Source organism: Telmatherina bonti (genome assembly GCF_933228915.1).
Source record: "Telmatherina bonti genome assembly, chromosome: 1".
In the NCBI taxonomy this organism is placed as follows: domain Eukaryota; kingdom Metazoa; phylum Chordata; class Actinopteri; order Atheriniformes; family Telmatherinidae; genus Telmatherina; species Telmatherina bonti.
Window position 1 is genome coordinate 26,185,802 of NC_136619.1, and position 22,551 is coordinate 26,208,352.

Below are 22,551 nucleotides of genomic sequence, written 5' to 3' on the forward strand. Positions count from 1 at the left end.
TGGTAAATCGAGAGCTTCGCCTTCTGGCTCAGCTCCTTCTTCACCACGACAGACCGGCGCAGAGCCCGCATTACTGCAGACGCCGCACCGATCCGTCTGTCGATCTCACGCTCCATCTTTCCCTCACTCGTGAACAAGACCCCGAGATATTTAAACTCCTCCACTTGAGGCAGGACCTGACTCCCGACCCGGAGAGGGCAATCCACCCTATTCCGGCTGAGGACCATGGTCTCAGATTTTGAGGAGGCATGGGCCTCGCCGAACTCCTCCCATGCCCGAGTTTTTGCCTCGGCAACGGCCGAAGCCGCATGCCGCTTAGCCCGCCGGAACCGATCAGCTGCCTCCAGAGTCCCACAGGCCAAGAAGGCCCGATAGGACTCCTTCTTCAGCTTGACGGCATCCCTCACTGCTGGTGTCCACCAACGAGTCCTGGGATTACCGCCACGACAGGCACCAACGACCTTGCAGCCACAGCTCCGGCTGGCCGCCTCAGCAATAGAGGCACGGAACACAGCCCATTCGGACTCAATGTCCCCCGCCTCACCCGGGACATGTTCGAAGCTCTGCTGAAGGTGGGAGTTGAAGCTCGCTCTGACAGGGGACTCAGCCAGACGTTCCCAGCAGACCCTCACAACACGTTTGGGCCTGCCAGCTCTGACCGGCTTCCTCCCCCACCATCTGAGCCAACTCACCACCAGGTGGTGATCAGTTGACAGCTCCGCCCCCCTCTTCACCCGAGTGTCCAAGGCATGTGGCCGCAGGTCCGACGATACGACTACAAAGTCGATCATTGAACTGCGGCCCAGGGAATCCTGATGCCAGGTGTACATATGGACACTCTTATGTTGGAACATGGTGTTCGTTATAGACAATCCATGACGAGCACAGAAGTCCAATAACAAAACACCATTTGGGTTCAGAGGGGGGGGACCATGCCTCCCAATCACTCCCCTCCAGGTCTCACTGTCATTGCCCACGTGAGCATTGAAGTCCCCCAGCAGAACAATGGAGTCCCCAGAAGGAGCACCCTCCAGCACTCCCTCCAAGGACCCCAGAAAGGGTGGGTACTCTGAACTGCTGTTTGGTGCATAAGCACAGACAACAGTCAGGACCCGTCCCCCCACCCGGAGGCGGAGGGAAACTACCCTTTCATCCAACGGGGTAAACCCCAACGTGCAGGCACCAAGCTGGGGGCTGATGAGAATGCCCACACCAGCTCGGCGCCTCTCACCATGAGCAACTCCAGAGTGGAAGAAGGTCCAGCCCCTCTCGAGGGTACTGGTTCCAGAGCCCAAGCCATGCGTCGAGGTGAGTCCAACTATATCTAGTCGGAACCGCTCAACCTCGCGCACCAGCTCAGGCTCCTTCCCCACCAGAGAGGTGACGTTCCACGTCCCTAGAGCCAGCTTCTGCAGCCGGGGATCGGACCGCCAGGGTCCCCGCCCCTTGCTGCCGCCCAGCTCACATTGCACCCGACCCCTACGGCTCCTCCCGCAGATGGTGAGCCCACGGGAGGAGTTCGGCGAGGCCATGAAATGACAAATTCAGATTATTCCATATTTCCTTAATTTTATACAGGCTTAGTATGCCAGTAAACCTGGGCTCAACTATTGCTTCATTAGTTTCACTGAATTTCTTTGGTCACCACTAAGAGCTGTTCTTGATTTTTGCAGCATTTTATAGATTTATATGAATTTATTTTCTAATGCCGGGTTCCTTTGTTTCCCTCGGACATTCAACAAATCACTGTAGAATTTGGCGTGTTAGCAATACCGCCATGTTGCACATGGTTCTCTTTATCTTTGAAAACTTTTTCTCTTTAGTAGAAGCTAGCATGCCTACTATAAAAGCAGCTCCATAAACTAAAATTGGCTGCACTTCCTGTGGTGCGGACACAAAAAAGGGAGCTCCTTTCACTACTTAATTAGCTATAAAAATATTTCTGCTGTCTGAATGCACCTACGGGTAACTAATTCCAACAATTAACTTTATTCCTTTTATTTTCTTTTTTTAACTTCTCCTGTCCAGCATCATAGCGAGCAGAATGGTGGTCTGACTCCTGCGTCGTGCCAGACAAATTAACTTTGCCAAGAGGGGCTTTATATTTTGAAGCCCCTCATGATTAAAAACATAATCAATCAAAGTTTTGCTGCTAATGTTATTAGATTTCTACCATGACTTTCTTTGAATATTCCCAGTCAGGTAGCTGGAATCCTTAAGGAAGCTCAAGAGGACAAAATGTTTGCGTTAAAATATAGACGTTTGTACAAAATGCAACAGGGATGCAACACTGTTATCCACATAACTTATTTGTGTGAGTGTTTTCTCTGATTCATGTTAAGGCGATTAGAGAGTGCAGTTCACATGGCCGTGTCTTCATAAGGACAAGGTCTTTATTAATAACAGAATATTACAGGAACGGTAATTATTATCTCCTTGAGAACAGGCTGAAACCTGTGTCACAACCTGGTGACCATGTGCCCATGAACAGCTTGCCAGGGAAAACAAATCTGGCATCATACCGCCGTCTGTGTTGAAATGTGCAACTTGTTCTCATATTTTTAAGTTTACTCCACTGGTTTTTGATAGGAAATAATCACAACCGCAGCTCGTGAGACTGCAGAGCTGTGTGTCAGAGCATCTAATGAGCAACATTAGAGTTTCCCACACCACTGTGCTGTCACTGTTCCTCTTCACCACCTTCATGCCTGATGTCAAATACAGTACGCAGTCCTGTCATCTGCAGGATGACATGGCCATAGTTGTGAGAGCTGAGAACAGACAGGATGATGAGTACAGGGGATTGGTAGACAGCTTTGTGAAGTAGTGTAAGAAGAACCATCTGCTGTTGAATGTGGATAAAACATTGAAGATGGGTAGTGAACTTTTGCAGGAAAAAACCACCGCCTACCCAGTCTGCACTGAGGGTACATCTGTGTTATATTTATACAAGTATGCCTCTGTCATCACATTGTGACAAGCTGGTAACAAGAAAGATTGAGGACTTCACAAAAAACACCAACAGAAGTTAGGTATTGTTACTGTAAGCAACCGATTCATTGTATTTTGGTATCTATACAAAAACAACGATACGTTTTAAACATTTATATCATAATAAATGTTTTACTTACAAGTTATAAAGGATCAGAACAAACTGTCGAATATTTAGAAGGTCTCCAGTGTGTATGATCAGCATTGACACACCTGAAAGCCGCTAGCCAGCTATCACATTTTTCTGGGCTTTGAGTCTTTTTGCTAGTTTGAAGAACAGCTATGTTTATGGCAGATGAGCAACACACAACTTTCACACATATTTAAAGGAAAGTATGAAAATCAGAGAAAAATTATGAGGATCGAGTGAAAATCCAGTGGTGTTACGCTCCAAAATAATTTGTTTTCACCGTTGAAAGACGGTTGGGTGGTTGTTGGATGTGACAAAGTTCGCCAATGTTTCTAGATGTTTGTTCCATTGCACCTCTAAATGATCCTTTAAAATGTTTCTGAAAAATCCCAAGATCTAATCAATTGTTCCTTATTCTATTTTGGACATTTCCTGAATATTTATTCAAAATCCACTCAATACTTCATGAATTAGGTTGCTAAGTTACAGACAGACGCTGCCAAAGACAGAACCTCTGCCTTGGTGGAGATAAAAATGAGTTAAAGGTGGAAACTTATAAATATTTAGCCTACTGGGGGATGTAATTTCTTGTGCAGCTTTTATACACAAAGAATCAATATGTCAGAAGAAATTGATCAAGTGGAAGCTGAACCTCTCTTTTAAAGCTCTTTATTGCACACAGTATATGAAACATAGAGGAGCATGTCTTCAATAAACTGACCTTGGTGATTTTTTGATTGGTTGTACCAAATTGCCTATCCTCTCTTCTCTGTAACTAGTTACCTTCCAAACCCAGCAGCCAGTCTCTTCGCCTCCCTGGCCCGAGTGACAGGAAAAGCCACCGGATGTCACAGCTGTCCAAACGCTACAGCCACGATGAAATGCTTCTCCTTCCCCAGATCGGTGGATCAACATCATCTTGCGGCTTGCTGGACGATAGCCTCTGTAGCACCAGTGATACTCTGTCCTCACACAGGCACTGGAGGATCCCCAAGGTACACAGTGCTAGATCCAACACAAACAGCTACGCTAAGTCTTTGCAGAGCTCCAGTCGTGTTCTCTTTTCGTTCCTGCCTCACAGACTAGTTCAGGTTTCTGTCTGGACCGAGTCAGCCTAAGAGCAGCTCTGGATCATTTGCAACACTTTATTCTCTAAGACACTGTGCCTTGATGCATGTAATTACTATGTGAATTTCAGCCCTCGAGGTGCATTTTCTCAAGAAGTCTCCCCAAGGTGCATTTCACTTTGATTTTCTGGAGCGATTAACTAACGCCACGTTTTTTGTACTGTTACTTTTGGCCAATGACATGCCTACTTCCCTAGGATCTAAAGAAGAAAGAAGTTTAAGTTTCTCACAGATAATTTCCTCTTGTCTCTGTTTACAGCTGGTCCAGAGGATCAACTCCATTTACTGCACTAAACGTGGGAAGAAGAGGCTAAAGAAGTTGTCTGTGTCCAATGTTGAGATGGCCTCTGTCAGAGGTAAGGCTACTCCTTACTCCTTTGATCCACAGGCCAGATAAGTGAGTAAATATTTGTGTCTCAGTCTCCCACACAGAGTTCTGTCTCTTACAAAAACACATTTGTAAAACTCCCCTCTGACCCTTGGAAAACCTTGATGTCTGTCTAATATTTGTCTTCAGATGACAACAGTGAGAGTGAGAGCGACTCTGATGACAGGTTCAAAGGTGAGTGAGCAGCACTTTCTTCTGCATACCTGAGGTGTTCACCTTTATTTTGCAAGTGACTATAACTGAAACATCTGGCCCAGGATACATCGCCGCTAAAATTAATGAGAAGGAGAAATATAGTGACTTTAGGGGTCAAACATAAATATGTACGGCATGATTGCACTTCCCAACCAGTTTCAGGTTAATATTCTTTAACTTCCTTCCTCAGCTCACACCCAAAGGTTATTGAAACTGCAGTCCATCCTTCGTCGAGCCCCGAGCTACCGTACACTAGAGCTGCAGCTGATTGAGTGGCAGGAGAGAGAGCTCTTTGAGTACTTTGTGGTGGTTTCTTTGAAAAAGAAACCCAGCAAGAACTCCTACTCTCCAGAGGTCACCTATCAGTTCCCAAAGGTAAAGGCATGGTTCCGTGAGTCACTTCTTACACTGGGACATGGCATTCTTTTTTTATGTCCATAATTGTCTAATATGCTTCCTCAGATGTCCCACAGCACCTGAACTCATCATAGCTACATGTTATTAGTTGGTGAAACCCATAGACCGTATATGAAAGATGGATGGAGCCTTCGGCGGTAAAAAGTGAAGCCTATGCGGAAGTGCATAAAACTGCAGTTTCCCCTTGCATCCGCTAGGGGCTGCAAAACAGAATAAATCCCTACAGACTCCCATGTTAAAAAGGCCAACTTCACAGCAGAAATAAACATGTTTACAGCCTGGTACAAAAATCAATTTTCGGTTTTTAGGGCAGGTTTACCTTCATGACAACTGTGGGGAGAGTGAATTTTTTTCTAACTCGCCCGTTTAAAAGTAATTCAATCTCGAAGTTCTGCATATTTAGGGGTGTGTCCTTTTGATTGACAGGTACCAATCTCCCATTTCAAGTAAGAAGAACGTAGAACAACCGCTGTTTTTAATCGGTTAACAGCCTGACTTAGCTTTAGCCCGCTTACCTCCGTTAGCTGGTTAGCTCTCGTTATCTCAGGGTTAGCTCGGTTAGCTCTTAGCTACCGAAAGCTCAGAGTTCAATCAATGTCAATCATCCACCATGACGCTCACAGCCCCCTTCTCTGCTCTACCTCTTTGCCCATATATGTATTTTCCGTGTGAGACGATGCGCATGCCTCTGCCAAGATGGCGATGGTAGGAACTGCCCACCGAGCTTCAATTCAGCTCTTTAGAAATCTATGAGTGACGTCACGGAGGCTACATCCATCTCTATATACAGTCTATGGTGAAACCATTGTCATTGGGTGTTTCTCCAGTTTTCCAGATAATTAAGGAGAAGCTTGTTGCAGAAGGGAGAAGTTTGTGGTCTAACATGTTATACTTGTAAAAGTGTGTGCTTTAAACTCTAGCAAGATGTTTTCCAAGTGTAAACAAGTGCGTAGTTTTGTTGATTCGATTGAACTAAACAGCAATTTAAAACTAAAATTAAAAAGCAAATGCCAGCTCAATGCCCAGTCTAATTTCCAGTGACTGGACTGAATTTCAGGTCTTCTGGTTGGACTATTAATCAAATTCCAAACGAGCAAACAAATATGTACACTGCTGCATTTAGCATTAAAATGTAAAAAGATGTAACTTTCTATTACAAACATAAGATGTCTGTACATGTAGGCAAAAGCAGCTTTTCACTAATTATGGTTTTGGGAATTAGTTAACATACTTATGATTTTTTAAAACTTTTAGTTAATTTCATTTGGTCATTATGCGTCTTTTCCAGGAGGATACACACAGATCACTATTATTCTGAAAACTGACACTAAAGAAACACCAATATGTTACAATGTGATGAGAGGCGAGAGGGCTTCTGGCCGTTCTCGTCTGAACAGAGGACAAGTTGGACAAGAATCCTCAGCAGCTGAATTCAATGAAGTGAAAATCTAAAAAGTACCAGTAATGTTAAAGATGTCATAGCCTTTAAAAATCTTTGGTGGACCTGCCAATCTTTAAAGCTTTTTAAAAACAATATTATTTTTTGTATTAATAGTGCTATTAGTAACTTTCCTTAGGCTTTTCCCACTGTGATCACTAAGGAGCCAGTAATACCAGCAAACAATCTGTGGGTTTCTCACATGTGACCATGTTGTTGTTGACAGCTTGCAGCTTTGTGGGCAATCATAACTTATAGCTTAGAGCCCAGGAGCCTGTTTATAGTTAAAAATAACCAGACTCCGTGTCACAGAAAAGTGTTTTTAGGTTGTTAGAAAATAGATTTTAGAAATGTTTGGTTCAGCTGACGTGTCCTTTGGGAGAAGTACATCTCTACTAACATGGAGGGGGGTTGGGGTGGGGTGGGGACATAGGCTATAGTTGAGCCCGTTAGGATTGCTGAGGCCAAGGAAAGACATGTTATTCTGGTAATTTATAGGTCAGATAGACATCCTTTGGGAAGTTTAAAAAGGATTATAGTCAACTGAAGGAGAACAAGTTGCCTAAAACTCCTGTCCTTTTGTTCCCTTTCCTCTTCTCTCACAGTTGGAGAGGCCCACCAAGCAGATGAGGGAAGCAGAGCAGAGGCTCAAAGCTATTCCTCAGTTCTGCTTCCCAGATGCAAAAGACTGGAGTCCTGTCTCTGAGTATACCAGGTGTGACCAAAAATCTCCTATTTGTCTTTCAAATCATTACACAGCTACTTATTGCGATACCTTTTTATCAGTCAAAGATACTTTATTCATCCCAGAGGGGAAATTCAATCTTCAAGCCAGCTCGTCCAAGGTCTGACATGCAGACATGTAACATTTATGACAAGTTTACAGAACCAAACTGAAGCTTAGACCCTGCAGCCAGTTTTAGCGGCGCCGCCTTATAACAGATAAGAACAGAGATACATTAGGATCCTAGGGGGTCTAGGGAAAAAAAAAACCATGTAACTCCGGCTCTAGATGGTGCAGTCTGGAGAGACAGGGAAAAACTTTGAGGTATTTCATGTTATAACATTCAGTTATTAAGTGTGTAAATAAAAGTAAATTCTCCATAACAGACAGCAATAACTTCACATGCAGTGTATTTTGGAACAACATCTTATCAGGATTAATATAATTTTCTGTGTCTGTTTGTCCTTTTATTGATCATCATTTGTTCTAACTTGCAGCGAGACCTTCTCCTTCATGTTGACTGGGGAGGATGGCAGCAGGAGGTTCGGGTACTGCAGACGCCTGCTGGTAAGCCCCCTATCGGCTCCGCATCCTCTGCACCCTGTTCACACCCTGCCGAGCCCTGTTTGTTATGACAGACGCTTTTATTTTAACACACGATGCCGTTTTCCTGTGGGGATGTTAGTGTGTTGAGTGACCATCCTCTGTGGTAACAGGAAATCACCAAAAAAGAAAGAAAAAAAAGCTGAACTGGTTATCAAACAGGATTTAGAGATTAAAATCAGTGGGGAAAAATGAGTGCAGAAATAGACTATGATTGTAAGTGTTATAGCAGCTGATCGGCATTATAGTCAGCCCAGGAAATAGCTCTACATGCTGTGAGTAGGAGAATAATAAACATTCAAGCCACACATTTACGAACATAGATTTTAGCTGAATGCTGACTGTGACATTATGTTTAATTACATTTGTAAATATGTTGTTAATAATGTATTTGGTCAGAGGAAATAATATCGTCCATATCCAAAAAGCAAAAGTTCAGTGGTAGAAAGTGCAATAAAAATATAACTGAAAAAAAAGAAACTCAATAAATTAACAAGAGTTTCTCAGGAGAGGCAAGACAAAGAGAAACCATGAAAAATCCAGCTGTTGTCATTCTGGAGCCTTTCCTCTCTCCATAATGAGACTATAGAGTGCTTTGAAGTGTTTTTCTGAGCCTCCCATTTAGCTTGCGGGTAGAGAGCATGAGTTTGCGGGATTTTGTTACTGTGCTGTTGATTTTGTTTGCCATTTGGTCTATTTAACTGTGTTTATGCTACAGCCCTGTGTATTTCCATCACAGAGTGCATTAGCTATTGTGTCTGTGTGTTGATTGGTGATAGTTTGGCAGAGACAGAAATCTTTCTACCTTCAGTTACGCTTGATGCACTTTGTTGATCTGAGATTCACCTCGACAGAAGCAAATTTTAATGAAGGCGCAGAGAGGTGAGCTGCTCTCCTCCAGTAACTTTGTTTCCTCCCTGCTGTCTGTCCAGCAGCTGGCAGTAACCAAGCATTCCTGAGGACTTGAATCAAGCCCCACACAGTTGATTTAATCATCCATTTGGAAAAGCAGAGGAGAAACAAGAGGAGAAAATTGTATACCTAATATGGACAAGTGGATTGGCGCTTGTTGAAAGCTTGTATTCATTTGTGTCTCACTGTGTGTGTCTGTGCCCCTGGTCTTTGAAAGCTCACAATAGTTCAAGAGAGTGCGGCGGACAGTAGATATGATCAGCAGGAGCAGATAAACCACCTGTATTTAGGAAAGAGGCAACCACATAAAAGGCTTTCACCTCAGATGACAGATTAAATTGAAGAGCTCTTGATGTTATGATATAGTGATGGACTGTCCTGGTTGCTTTTTATGGTCCTTTTTTTGTTTTTATATACACAGATTTCACTCTCAAATTTCAGTTTACTCTTTATCGGTAAACAAAAGGTCTTGTGTGACTCAGAAAAATAAGCTTAATGATGTCATTATCATCATAGCTAGGAGACCACAGACCTTTGGCAGAGAGCCAACTGCATTATAATAATGTGAACCGCTACCAGAGTAGCAGGTTCTGAATAAAAAGGCCTCAATAAGTGAAATAAATACTGTAAAATTTCACCACTTCTCTGATGTATTATTGTGTAAATGTGCCGTACTGTAAATTGCAATTTGCTTTTAGCACTTCAAATAAACATCTATCCATCCACCCACCCACCCATCCATCCATCCACCCATCCATCCATCCATCCATCCATCCATCCATCCATCCATCCATCCATCCATCCTTGGCATGGTTTTGCCCAAGCAAAAAAGCCCAATGCAGACCAAGCGTTGCCAACTTGGCAATGTGCTTTGTGAACATTTAGGCTGGTCGGATGAACTCCAATGTCCTCTCCATGACCCTGAAGAGGGTGCACAGCTGGTCCCCTTTTCCTTCTCAATCTGAGATTTAAACTATCCAATGGACCCTCTTTCCCAGGACCCCTGAATACACCTTACCAGGGAGTCTGAGAAAGGTGATCCCCCTGTAGTTGGAGCACCTCCTCTGGTCCCCCTTCCTAAAGGGGGGGGGGAGACGGGGGGGGGGGGGGGGGGGGGGGGGGGGGGGGGGGACGGACGGACGGACGGACTAATACCCGTTTAGTCTGCCAGGACCAACTTCATAATTGAAGAGGATCCAGCCCCTTTCAGGGACACTGGATCCAGAGCCCAAGCTGTGCATCGAGGTGAGTCCAACTGTTTCTTGTTGGAACCGCTCAACCTCGTGGACCAACTCAGGCTCCTTCCCAGCTGAAGAGATGACATGTCACATACCTAGACCAAGCTTCTGCAGTCTAGAATTAGACTCCCAGGATTCCTGCCTTCACATTTTAGCTCACTCTCCCCTAAGTGGTGAGTCTCCAGGACCCCAGGGAACCACCTCTGGGCAAGGGAAACCTGAATCCATTGCTTTCATTTATCACAAGGGTCATCTAAACCACACTTTGTCTGGTCCCTTCCCAGAGACCTGTTTGCCATGGGGGACACTACCAGGGGCATGCAGTCTCTGACAATTAGCTCCTAGGATCTTTGGGATGTGCAAAGCCCTCCACCATGATGAAGTAGTGGCACACAGAGGGGATGTTTAGGATATGGAATTTTAAAGTAAATTGTATAGACCTCATGAGATCACGGTGATTCTTGTTTGGTGGAAGGTAGAACAGAATCTGTCAGAGGTGAAATCCTGTGGTGCTCTGCAGGACAAAGTGTGATCCATGGATTAATTCTTCTTTTTTGTCTTCTTTTTATTTCTTTTAATTATCAGTAGTAGTACTGACATTTTTAATAGTCATTAAATGCAGATATTAAATTAATAAGTGAAATTCAAATATGAATGTATATTTATTGATTTAACTTGTGTATGGTGTTATAGAAAAACAAAAAACAAACAAAACAAAACAAATAAAAAAATCATGAACAAAAAAAACCTCATTAATATGTCAGAGATCATTGCAAATTTACAGAAAACAGTTTTAGAGTGAAAGAATTAGTGATTTGGACACCAAAATCTGGATGTTTTTTACATTTGTGCTTTTACTATTTCTCTGGAATTGTAATTGTAGCACTGTACTACTGGACTGCCTCTTGAAATGTATGCATGGCTGATTTGAGTAACGTATGCAGATGCATCTCTTCATGTCCACGCTCTTTGTTTTCATTCTTATGCAGCCAACTGGGAAAGGGCCTCGCCTACCAGAGGTGTACTGTGTGATCAGCAGGCTGGGCTGCTTTGATTTGTTCTCCACCGTGAGTTCAGTCTTGTTCTCTAACCAGACATATATGTACTGTATATAATACACAGAAAGCCAGCCAAAGTCATGCAGCTGTATGTGGTGCTTTACTTGTGGTTAACATAAGCTGACAGCTTTCAGCCATACTTTTGTTCAGTGGCAGACCGAACAGCAATCTCTCTGATTTCCCAAGGTAATTGCTTCCTTCACTTCACAGACCAGTCCCTCTGTTCGACTTTTCTAGTCTTATCTGGTTACTTTAATAATAATTAGTGAGGGAATCCAGATCCTTAAACACACACAGAAGAACGCAGAATATTCTAAAGTTGAGGGATTTACACACTGTAGTTATGGTGTGTAATTAGTAAATAACCTGTTTACGCTTCTTGCTTTTGCTTCATATATTTGAGGAGCCTTGAGAGCAGTACAGCATGAACTCTCGGATCAACCGGAAGCTTTTTAATAGTTTTACTCCTGATAAAGGAGGGCGACAGTGTCTGATTTCAGAAGGAGTTGTTTGTGTGAGAGAGAGACAGACAGTTGGAGAGATCGAGTGAGGTGATATCATTTGACCTAAAAAATGAACAATTCTCACAATTAACTTTCCAGAAAGGAAGCAGCTCAAAAGAAAACAGCTAGCAAGCCACACAGGGTGGAATTTTCCAATCACATGGGCATAGAAATACATTCATTTGCTATTATTCAAAACAGAAAATGAATGTGAAGTTCTAGATAGCTACTAGTACTGAGAAATAATGTTTATATTAGCTGTTACTATTGTCAACAAGCATGATGGCTGTTGATGGTCGAAACATGTGAAGGAAGCTGCGCTCTTTACTTCCATGTCCAGATCCTGGATGAGGTGGAGAGACGAAGAGGCATCTCTGCAGCGCTAGTCTATCCCTTCATGAGGAGTCTGATGGAGTCCCCCTTCCCTGCACCGGGGAAGATTATCAAAGTCAAGACATTCCTGCCTGGAGCAGGAAATGAGGTCAGAGCTGCTGCCAAAGCAGAACACAACTGCTTTCAGTAACTTAATTGCAACCATTAACCCAAATAATGTTAAGATACTGCTCTGCAGGAAATGTGCTTTGTAAATTTTCTTAGATTTGCTGTTTTTTGTGGTCATTCAGGTCATTGAGCTGAGGCGACCCACTGACTCCAGACTAGAACACGTGGACTTTGACAGTCTGTTCAAGTGCCTCAGCGTACGGCAAGTGATACGAGTCTTTGCCTCGCTGCTGCTGGAGCGCAGAGTAATCTTTGTGGCTGATAAACTCAGGTTAGTTTCCACCATTCCCCTTTAAACCATGAAGTGGAGTTTTATTATTAGCAGGACAAGGGATATGATTTTGCAATATAAAAAATCTCTTGAACAACCATTACAACTAACAGTGAATAATTGGTTTCCTCCTTTGATTTGTTCACTCTTTTGCAGTTCAAGTCATTTGATCTTAAATGATGAAAATGTTTTTTAACAACTGAAAAATATAAAAAGAATAATAAACTGGAACTGGGAACTTTTTTTTCACAGAAAATAGTTTTCAGGTCTTTGTTAATACAGAATTTCAGCTGCTCAACAGATCAAGGATTTATATATTTTGGAATGAACCGGATTTTTTTTTAGCATTTGACTAGTTTTACACCTCAATTCTTACTACACAGCCATGTTGTTGTTAACTGAGTAGAATATAATTTTGCATTGTTTTGCTGAAATCAGCAAGATCTCCTTAAAGACCTTCTATGCAAGCATAAGCTGCTCCAAAACGTCTATATATCAATCATTCAGCACTAATGGCCATCACCAGTACCAGTTAGGCATCCCATGTGCTTATTTCACCATGATCCCATCATGGATGCTGGATTTTAAACCCTGAGCTAAACCAGATTATGCCCTTTTTCTTTGTTGAGACCGAAGCATTTTTATCTGAAATTATTTTTTTTAAATAAAACAAATGTTTTGTCTTGTGAGACCACAGGGTAATTTCCCACTTTACATTTAATCTGTCCTAAATGATTTTTAAGGGGTAGATGTTTCCACATCTTGGTATATGTTTCCTTTGAATGAGCGGACTGTGTTCACTGGGCTCACTGTGGCTTTTCTGTGTTTCTGAGACCATGCAGTGATTTCCATTACAGAACTGTTTGTTTTTATTTAGCATGTCTGGAATGACTTAAATTGAGTAATTAGGTGTGGAGATTTCTCTGGATTTTGTTTTTTTTATATGTTTTACTGTTTAAAAAAAAAAGTCTTTATTAACTGTACTGTTTATCATACACTCTTCTCTGAAGTAAAAAATTTATCCACGAGTCATACTAATTAACTTGTTGCGAATTAACATCACAAGTTGTGAAACAATCCTCGCTCTGTTTTTTTTTCTTCTGACTCTTTTCATTCCGTTCAAGCTGTAGCACATTTAGAGATGATACTGATGGTAGATGAATTCAGTTTGTTTGAAGGACTCCATGGTTTTGTGTATTTTTTTTATTCAAAGTAAGAGATAATATTTACACTAAAATTGTTAACCAGTCTCCCCATTTAGACTGATTGGACTGACTTTTCTCCATATAACTGCAATATAGCCTCACACTGCAGTTTTATAAGCTTAACAGATGCACCACATGGAACAGTTTGACTTAGTTTGAGTTAGTTGGTCATATCAGAGGTAAAATGGGACACACTAGTGAGAGTCACTGTCGGGGGAGCAGGGTGGGGTTTGATAAGATGGGAAGACTCTCTGAGGACTGTGCGTCCAAGTCTGTCCTCTTATAAAAAAGAAAGGGACACTTTTGAGCCTTGGAGGAGAGGGTGGAGTGGGAGGAGATTTTAGTAGAGAAGTAATCTCTCCACATATCAGAGCCCAGTTTAAACAAACATCAGTGGGGGCAGTGACTGTGAGAGGAAGGAATGCACTTCCTGTGTGTGCGACTCTGCCCTCTGTGATCTTGTGGCTCAGCTGTCGCCGCTTGACTTACGATGCCACGTTCACTCCCTATGTATAAAGCGACCTCTCCATCTCTGTCTCTGGAGATCTCTTCTTTGCTGCTCATTACCAGAGGTGATAACATCAAGGGGTTGTTGGGGAGGAAACAAGAAGTAACTCAGAGTGCAATATTATGGGAATATCTTGCCCAAAAGCAACTATTCTACAACTTCTTTGTGATTGGCATATAGAGCTGTTGATATTTCTGCAGGTGTACAATCAAATTGTCCTAAATGTAGATGAGTTAGTCTTGTATTTTCCTCCGTAAATGACTAGGAGCAGTTCTTCAACCTTATATAAAAGGTTAAATAGTCACCTAAATTTAAAAGTCATGCACTATTTTCACTGCTTTTTCATGATACTGAAAATAACTATAAAGAGCAATATTATCTTAGCACTTTGAAAGAAAGTCACATTTTGTCATTTGATAAGTGAAAAACTACATTTGGAGGTCAGGTAGTGTTGAAAGATGGAGTGACACACCCGATTCCCATCCGGACCTGTGGTGTCTTCAAGCATCTTTACTTTGACTTCCTGTTGTTTCCCTACTGATGCTGGGTCTTTAAGCTTTCATCTGATGCTTGTTTAGGCTTTGCTCTATAAAAAACTGCTTGGTTTAGAGTGCAACACACCTGACCCAAACCAATAGCCCATTTCCAGGCAGGTGCAGTAGATGACAACATGTTGTTGGAGAACCTTTTCATTTGAATGAAGTGTGTGGTACCAGGGAAACAGTAAAGCCTGCAGGATGGTAGTCTACGAGGACAGTGACCACTACTTTAGATCATATTCATGTAGAAACAGAAGTGCTCCAAATCTTTCACTTAAATCTTAGTGTGTTATCTGAATTAATTATTTAAAGACTCACTAGATTATAAAATGCACTGGATTCTATAATAATAATCTAATACAGGGGTCAGCAACCCAAAATGTTGAAAGAGCCATATTGGACCAAAAAAAACAAAGAACAAATATGTACCCAGCCGCAAAAAATTAAAAGCCTTATATAAGCCTCATCATGAAGGCAACACATGCTTTATGTATCTATATTAGCTATATTAGCCTACTATCAAAATGACTAAGATGGCTACAAATGCATAATGAGCCTTTATGATAAAATGTTTATTTTCCTTGCTGCGTATCCTGTAGAGAATGACGCACCATGTGATTACTCTGTTGTACGATGCCGTCTCATGTTTAACTTCATTAATATATTAATGAGTCATGTTTCTTGCTTTGATGAAATTAAAAAAATGCAATATAGAAATCCGATTGAACGCAATAAAACGCAGCCTGCATTTATAAAAAATAAACCAAGAAATCAAATTAATACAGTTTGATTACTGTGCAAATGCCAAGCAAGTCAGTGCAAGGGTAAAACGCAGCAGCATCATATTCTCTTTAGACACGCAACCAAGGCAGTTATCCTCTGACCTGAGCACCATGACCAAGTGTCATTCCAAATATATACAGACAAAAATCAGAAATCATTTAATAAAAACATCCACTTTGTTACTCAATATGTGTCTATGAAGGATTATGTTCTTACCCGTTTAATGTGACTTCTGTTTTCGGACATCACTGGTCAGCTCAACATTGGGCATGTAAGATGTAACTTGTGATGAATTAATGTCCTTGATTTGCTGATTGGTGATGTTGCCGGCCATTTTAATGGTCCTTTCCTTCACTGTCTTAGCAGAGAGGGGCATGTCTTTGATTTTCTGTATGATCTCGGTTTTGTTTTTGAAGTCTGGAAATACGTGTTCTGATATGTTGATGACTGACTCCTTCATGTAGTCACCATCTGTGAACGGTTTTCTACACTTTATTATCTCCTGGGTTGCAACAAAACTTGCAGTAGTAGTGGAGTTTGGGGATGCAATCCACTTAAATCTATTTTTGCACTTCTCTAATTTCTCCAGAAGTAATGCAATCGCACTTTTTGTGTCACCCCCAAATGGGTACTGGCTGCAAATGTAGCATGCTTTCCCTGGAAATGTCTTTCCACATTACTCTTTTTGTTATTTGACAACTTCTCGCTACAGAGCAAACATTCAGGCAATCCTTCCGCATTGGCAATGAATGCAAATGATTCAGTCCAAGAAAATGTTGAATCCTCTGTTCTCCTCGGTTATTTTTCTCTTTTCCCTTTGGGATCCATGGTGCATCACACAGCCGCTGTGTGTTGTGGTGGCACCTGCCTCCTCCCGCCCTGCTGATAGGCTATGTGTGTTGCAGGCTATGACGCAAATCGTCCTTGACAGACATGTTGAAATTTAATATTTATTCTACACATTTTTACAGCATTGGAAAACGTTAAGAATGTTTGTGTCATGTTTGTCCTCCTTCAGAACCAGATCAAAACAAAAATATAGATCTTTTTCCATTTTTAAAAAAAACATTTTTGAAAAAGCTCCAGGGAGCCACTAGGGCAGCGCTAAAGAGCCGCATGCGGCTTTAGAGCCGCGGGTTGCCGACCCCTGATCTAATACATATGAGTGTATTTGCTTAATTAATCCCCAGAGATCAAATCTGTTTACTATGAGGTGTTTTATCAAGTATTATCATTTGTGGTGATTATTCTACCATATACCTCAAGATGATTTGAAGTCACTATTCTGATGTTTTAAAAATGATTATTCATATAATAACAAAATAATGTAGCCTTGGGGATCTCTTAGTCCGATTCTTGACGTCTGGTTTCCTGCAGGTATTAGATGTGTTCCTGCTGCAATACACCTGATTCAAATGAATGGGTCGTTAACATACTCGTTCTGAACTTGACAACAAGCTGTGGACATTAGTTTTATTTGAATCAGGTGTGTTGGAGTAGGGAAACATTCAACACCTGGAAGACACTGGCCCTCAAGGACCGGAATTGGAGATCCCAGCTGTTGCCCATAGTCCATAATGATTTCCAACTAAACTAATACCCGCCAACCTTAGCAGCTGCTTGGATTTTTACACTGATTACAAACTGCTAGCATGCCAACATGCTAAAACACAACAATGAACGCTGTAACTATCCTTACTGTTTACATTATTGTGTAGGATTATGGAGTTATTACAAATCTGACGTAAGTCTGTGGCCGATGCAGGAAATCGGCACAATAACGTTTAACTTGCCTTGTTTTAAATAATTTTTTATTTAATTTATTATTTCATCATGATTTTGCTAATTGTTGCAGCCCTTTATTAATTTGTAATGTTTTATTTGCATAATCTGTTATGCTTTTAATGTTTTATGTTCAGCAATCTAAACTTTCTTGCACATGAAAAATTGCTATACAAATAAACTTGCCTTGCCTCCTGCATGTTGTATGGCACCATTGTTCAAGTAAACCTTGATTTTGACATTGTGTGTGTCCATGCGTGTGGCAAACCTGCATTCAGTGTGTTTTGGTTTCATCTGAAGACAGTGACAGGGCCGACCTGTAGCGTTAATGCCTTCTATAATAAAAGAGCTTCTCCCTCAGGAGCTCTGGTACATAATCCATTCCCAAAATACCTCAGCTGCAGTGGATGATTTATGCCTGTTTTTTCTGAAATGTATATGAAACGCAAGCAAGAAAAAGAGAAGAAAAGTTGTTTTAGGCAATGGTTGCGTTCACTTAACTCTTGTAGCATTACTATGAAAGATTTATTGTTTCTACCAGCGAGGTTGTTGCTTCTATATGAAAGTCTGTAGAGTCAGTTTCCTCTGAGTGATCATCCACCATCTGCTGCCTGTAATAACAAGTCTGATCTCTAATCTGATAAATTCATCATCAGCTATGTCACTCTGTAACTGCTTAACTTAACTGACTTGTAGGTGCCGACAGAGTTTAGTGACTGAAGCTTGTCTGTCCTCAGGCTACAGATGACAACAGTTTCTGTGTGCAGGCCTGGATTTATTTCTCAGCAAAGACAGTCTTTGCTCTGACAGTCAATGTGTTTCTGCATATTAGATCTCAAAGTCTTTCCCTGATGTGGTTCTATTGTTACAATATACAGTTATTTTAGATTTTGTGTCAAGGAAAGCTAAAGGTTAAACCCAGAATTTGTGACTGGCAGTTAATAAGCACAGGACGATTTTAATATTTCCTGTATCATTTTTATTAGATTTACCTCATTTGAATGGTTTATGACTATATTTTAGCAAAAGTGGCTGTCTAAAGTAGTTATTCTGAGGGCAGAGGAGATGAGAAGAGGACAAAATGAAATCTAGAGTTCTATGTTTGAGATGAAAGATTAAAATGGAGGAGACTTCAGAGGGAAACTAAACAATGGCTGAGAGCTTTTTTTCCTCATGGTCATAGGGAATTAATCAAGCTCACTTTTCTGTGGTACAGAGTGCCGCTTGGGTTTCTGCAGGAACACACTTTTATCTCCCCTTGTGGTTATACTACATGACTAGAAGTACAAAATATGATGTGTACAGAGTGTATGGTGTCCTGCTGTGTTTTTGTTGCAATTTGTTAAATTGAAGAGAGCATGTGGATAACTAGGATGCCATGCAGCTAATGATCAAAGTTGAGATTATTCGTCCTGTTGCAGGCATTTTTTCAAACTGGTTTGGTACCATTCTTATGTCACTCTATTGATGTCAAACACTTTATCTTACATCCTCTGCAGAGCTAACACAAAGCCAAAACTGCATTTTACAACTCAACAACTTTCACATGTGATGTTTAATTGTAAAGTAGAGCTAAATTTAATCACAGTAATCACCTGAATTTTTTCTGATCTTTAATGACCCAAGTTGTGGATATTATCATTAGGCAGAGCTAGCCTTGGTACAAAGAGGATGAAACATACCCATGGTGGATCAAGTATTCAGAAACTTTCATGAAAGCACAAACAACATTATTGTAAAATACTCATCAGCAAAAACAAAACAAAATCCTCTAGTCTATATAGTTTGTAGGCATAATTTAAAAACACTTTTAAAAGTGTGATTGGTTTTGTTACAATGTCCTTCTTACCTGGGGAAACTAGCAGCCTGCAAAAATCTGTAAGGCCTATTGGAGCATGATGTGTTCTGTGAGATGCAGCTGATGCAGAAAAATATAAAACAGATTATTCCAATGTGTCTAAGTTGTTCCTAACCATTGTAGTTGTCCCTGCTCATCCTGGAGTACTTCAGTTAATGAGAAATATCAGAGATTAGTGATAAAATGAGAATGGGATTTAGCTCAGCTTTTCTTACTATCTTGCCCTTTCTGCAATAATACACATAATTTGCTTTTTCACTTCATTTGAGAGCTCAACTAAATTAAAAAACACACATTAAGATCATAATCATTCATTATCATGGTATTGAGGGGGGGTAGTAGTTTAACAGACTTTCAGCAGATATTTTTTGTATTGTTTCAGCCAAAAAGTAGCTTAGCGGGGGTCCTCCTGTAGAGCGTGGGCCCCGGAGTGGTCACACCCTCTGCCCCCGCAGGCGCTCTGCTTTTGGCTGACACTGGAGTCGTGGCCAGCTGAATTTTACATCATCTCATTGTTATAAATGTTAAAACTTACAGATACTCATGTAGACACTTCAAACACAAACAGCTGCACACATTTCATTTGCTCTCCAGATAGTCTTGATCAGATTCAGACATCATTGTGGTTTTAATAGGAACATGTAAAGAGTTTTCCACTGGGAGGGAATTTCTCATTGTAAAATGGCTTCTGCTGTTAGAGTGAGAGCTGGTGGTTACATATCCTTATGGACAGGAAGTGAGGGAAAACCATTTGGGGACTAAGGGAGCAAGCAGGGAACATTCTGCTAAAGGATAAAAATACACCATGTGCAGCTTTCCCTATAGGTCTGCATGAGCTCTTTCAGGTATTATTTTCAGCCTGGAAAGACTGCAATAGTAAGGAATGATTCTGTCTTTGAGCATAGATGTTGTCTGACAGCATTGGTTTGGTTTGCTTTCTCTCTTGTCCTTGTATTCTGTCTGTAGAATCGGTTTCATCCTTACTGGGATTGACTGATCGACATAATGCAGAGCTTTAAAGAATGTGTTTGTAATGCATTTGTCCATGACCTTCCTTTTTCATAAACAGTAAAATATTTCTTCCTCCTCCTCTAGGCTTCACAGACTAAGCCTCCTGAGGTATCTGCCAGTTCAGCCTTACACACATTAAGCCAGACCTGGCAAATCTTTGAAAGCAAATATGTCAGGATTAGCTCCCATCACTCAAAACATAGAAGCTTGCACAGACTTCAGGGCTGCAGAACTGGTTTGTTTTTGTTTTCTGTGCACAGTGTCATAAGCGTTTAAATGTGCAATACATTTTCAGCTAATCAAAGAATCCTTTGCTCATGCCTGATAGGGCACTCCTTTTTTTTTACAGTGTTTGGAAAATTTGGGCTTATTCCTCTGTTTGCACACAGTTTGTTTCACCAGTAAGCAGGTTGTAGTATAGTGTAGCGTAGTCCAGGTGATGACATTCATCTTTAGCCACACGCGTTTTATTCTTGGCTAATGTGGCCAAATGAACATGGTGTGGAGGCTACAATCTGAATGGTTGGAATTTGTCAGAATTTCTGAGTTTCTGTTTGTAAAAATACATAAACAACAACAACAACAACAACAAAAAAACCCATCTGTCCTGATGGCTAATTTATAATTTGGAAAATTTTATTTATCTCACAAACCATGACTTCATCTTAAAAGAAGTAACGACAGCTGTGGTAATAAAATAGTTTTATGTCAGTTTGTTTCTAGTCACATCTGGAAAACCAATAATAGATTAGTGATTTTTAAGGCTCTGAAAGTGCTAAACATTTTATTTACTTATTCACTCCACATTCATACTTGATAACGAGAAGCGGCGTAGCCACAGCGAACCTGGTGCAGACTGAGGGGAACATGGCTGTCACTCCGTGTGAATAGGCTCTCAGACCACCACTGATCATTCAGACACTCTCATACACCTGCAATACCAACACAGGATACCGTTTCTTGGCTAAGAACACAACTACAGATAGACTGGGGGATTCAACCTTCCAGTCTGGACAACCTGCTCTACCGTTTGCATATAATAACGTCCAAACACTCTGAAAACATTTTGCTGCAATAGTCTTGTGCACAAAATACAGCATGTTATACAGGTTAAGAAATGTCATCATACAATGCAATGCAAATGTCATGTTAGCTAAGTTGGCCATATAGCTTTGCATGCTAGACCTTCCTAACTAGCTTAAGCTAAATAGGCTGCATGCATTAAGCTGTATGAATATAAAGCTTTATGTTTCTGAGCTTTATGAAAATAACACTAGTTTTGCAGACACCTGCACAAAACAAAGAATCTTTAGAAAATTCAATGTTTCAGTAGCAATTTTCCAAATTTCAAAAAGGTCTGTCAGTATTATGTGACTTGGGAGTTTTCTAAATTATTGTGGCATTATTGTATTCTTTTGTGTTTTTATTTTATTGATTTCTTTTTTGTTGTGTTCTTTAAAATAATGTGGATGATGTTGAGTTAGCTTTTGTGGTGAATATATGGTTTTGAGGTAAGGCAGGTTTATTTATATAGCACAATTCAACAACAGGGTGATACAAAGTATTTTACAGAGGCAATAAAACATTAGAAAATAAGAAGCATAATTTCAAATTAAAACAAGAAAGCCAGGAAAAGGAAATATTATTAGATATAAACTATTAAAATCAGGATCAATTCCAGTTTAAAAGAAGCATACCAATTTGGACTTAATATAAACTTAAAATAGCTTTGAATAAAAACTACTGATATACAGCTGAAAAGGTGGGTCTTTAACCAGGAATTTAAATATACCAACTTGATTTGACCCACTTAGCAACAGTCCAACACCCAACATAACCACAATAAAACACAAAAAAATGCAGCCATCATTACAGCTTTTAAAGTATTTTATACATTAATATTGATGGAAACAGAAAAGGACGTTGAAATCTGGAAAAAAAAAAGAAAATCTGAATTGTCCCTCGTAAACTCTAAAAAGATAAAAGTTTTTTTTGTTTTTTTTTATTATGACCATTGCATGCCTTTCTAATGTTTTGGCCTAGATCTAGTGGGAATGTCCCTCTTTCTTTCCAAAGTTGAGTGGCAACCTCTGGTAGTGCAGAGTGTTTTCATTGTAAGCTCATTTTCTCCCAAGAGTGTGTGGTGAGGGAACGAGTGTAATTGAGCCTTTTGGTATCAGTGGTGTGTTGGGCTGCGTGTAGCCTGTGGCAAAGGTTTTTCTGAGATCTGTGCCCCATCGCTCCCTGTTGGAACTCGTCAAACCCAGGAGACGGGATCTGTTAGGAATTATCAAACTCTCCTCAGGCAAATGGAAATCAGACTGGCCAAAGTAAAGCTGCAAGTGCTTCAAGTTCTGACTGAACTGGAA

The 22,551-nt window shown here is 40.8% G+C and overlaps 1 protein-coding gene across 3 annotated transcripts in view; it reads left to right on the forward strand.

Annotated features, from left to right (window-relative positions):
• Positions 1-22,551, forward strand: part of dennd2b (DENN domain containing 2B) — a 61,581-nt gene that overhangs the window by 31,783 nt on the left and 7,247 nt on the right. For all 3 annotated transcript variants that reach the window (XM_079240017.1, XM_079240019.1, XM_079240018.1), the window contains 9 exons: positions 3,901-4,116; positions 4,508-4,604; positions 4,766-4,810; positions 5,022-5,206; positions 7,292-7,401; positions 7,908-7,977; positions 11,153-11,230; positions 12,065-12,205; positions 12,348-12,496. In XM_079240017.1, coding sequence (XP_079096143.1) covers positions 3,901-4,116; positions 4,508-4,604; positions 4,766-4,810; positions 5,022-5,206; positions 7,292-7,401; positions 7,908-7,977; positions 11,153-11,230; positions 12,065-12,205; positions 12,348-12,496 — 1,091 coding nt within the window. The remainder of the gene's footprint in view (positions 1-3,900; positions 4,117-4,507; positions 4,605-4,765; positions 4,811-5,021; positions 5,207-7,291; positions 7,402-7,907; positions 7,978-11,152; positions 11,231-12,064; positions 12,206-12,347; positions 12,497-22,551) is intronic.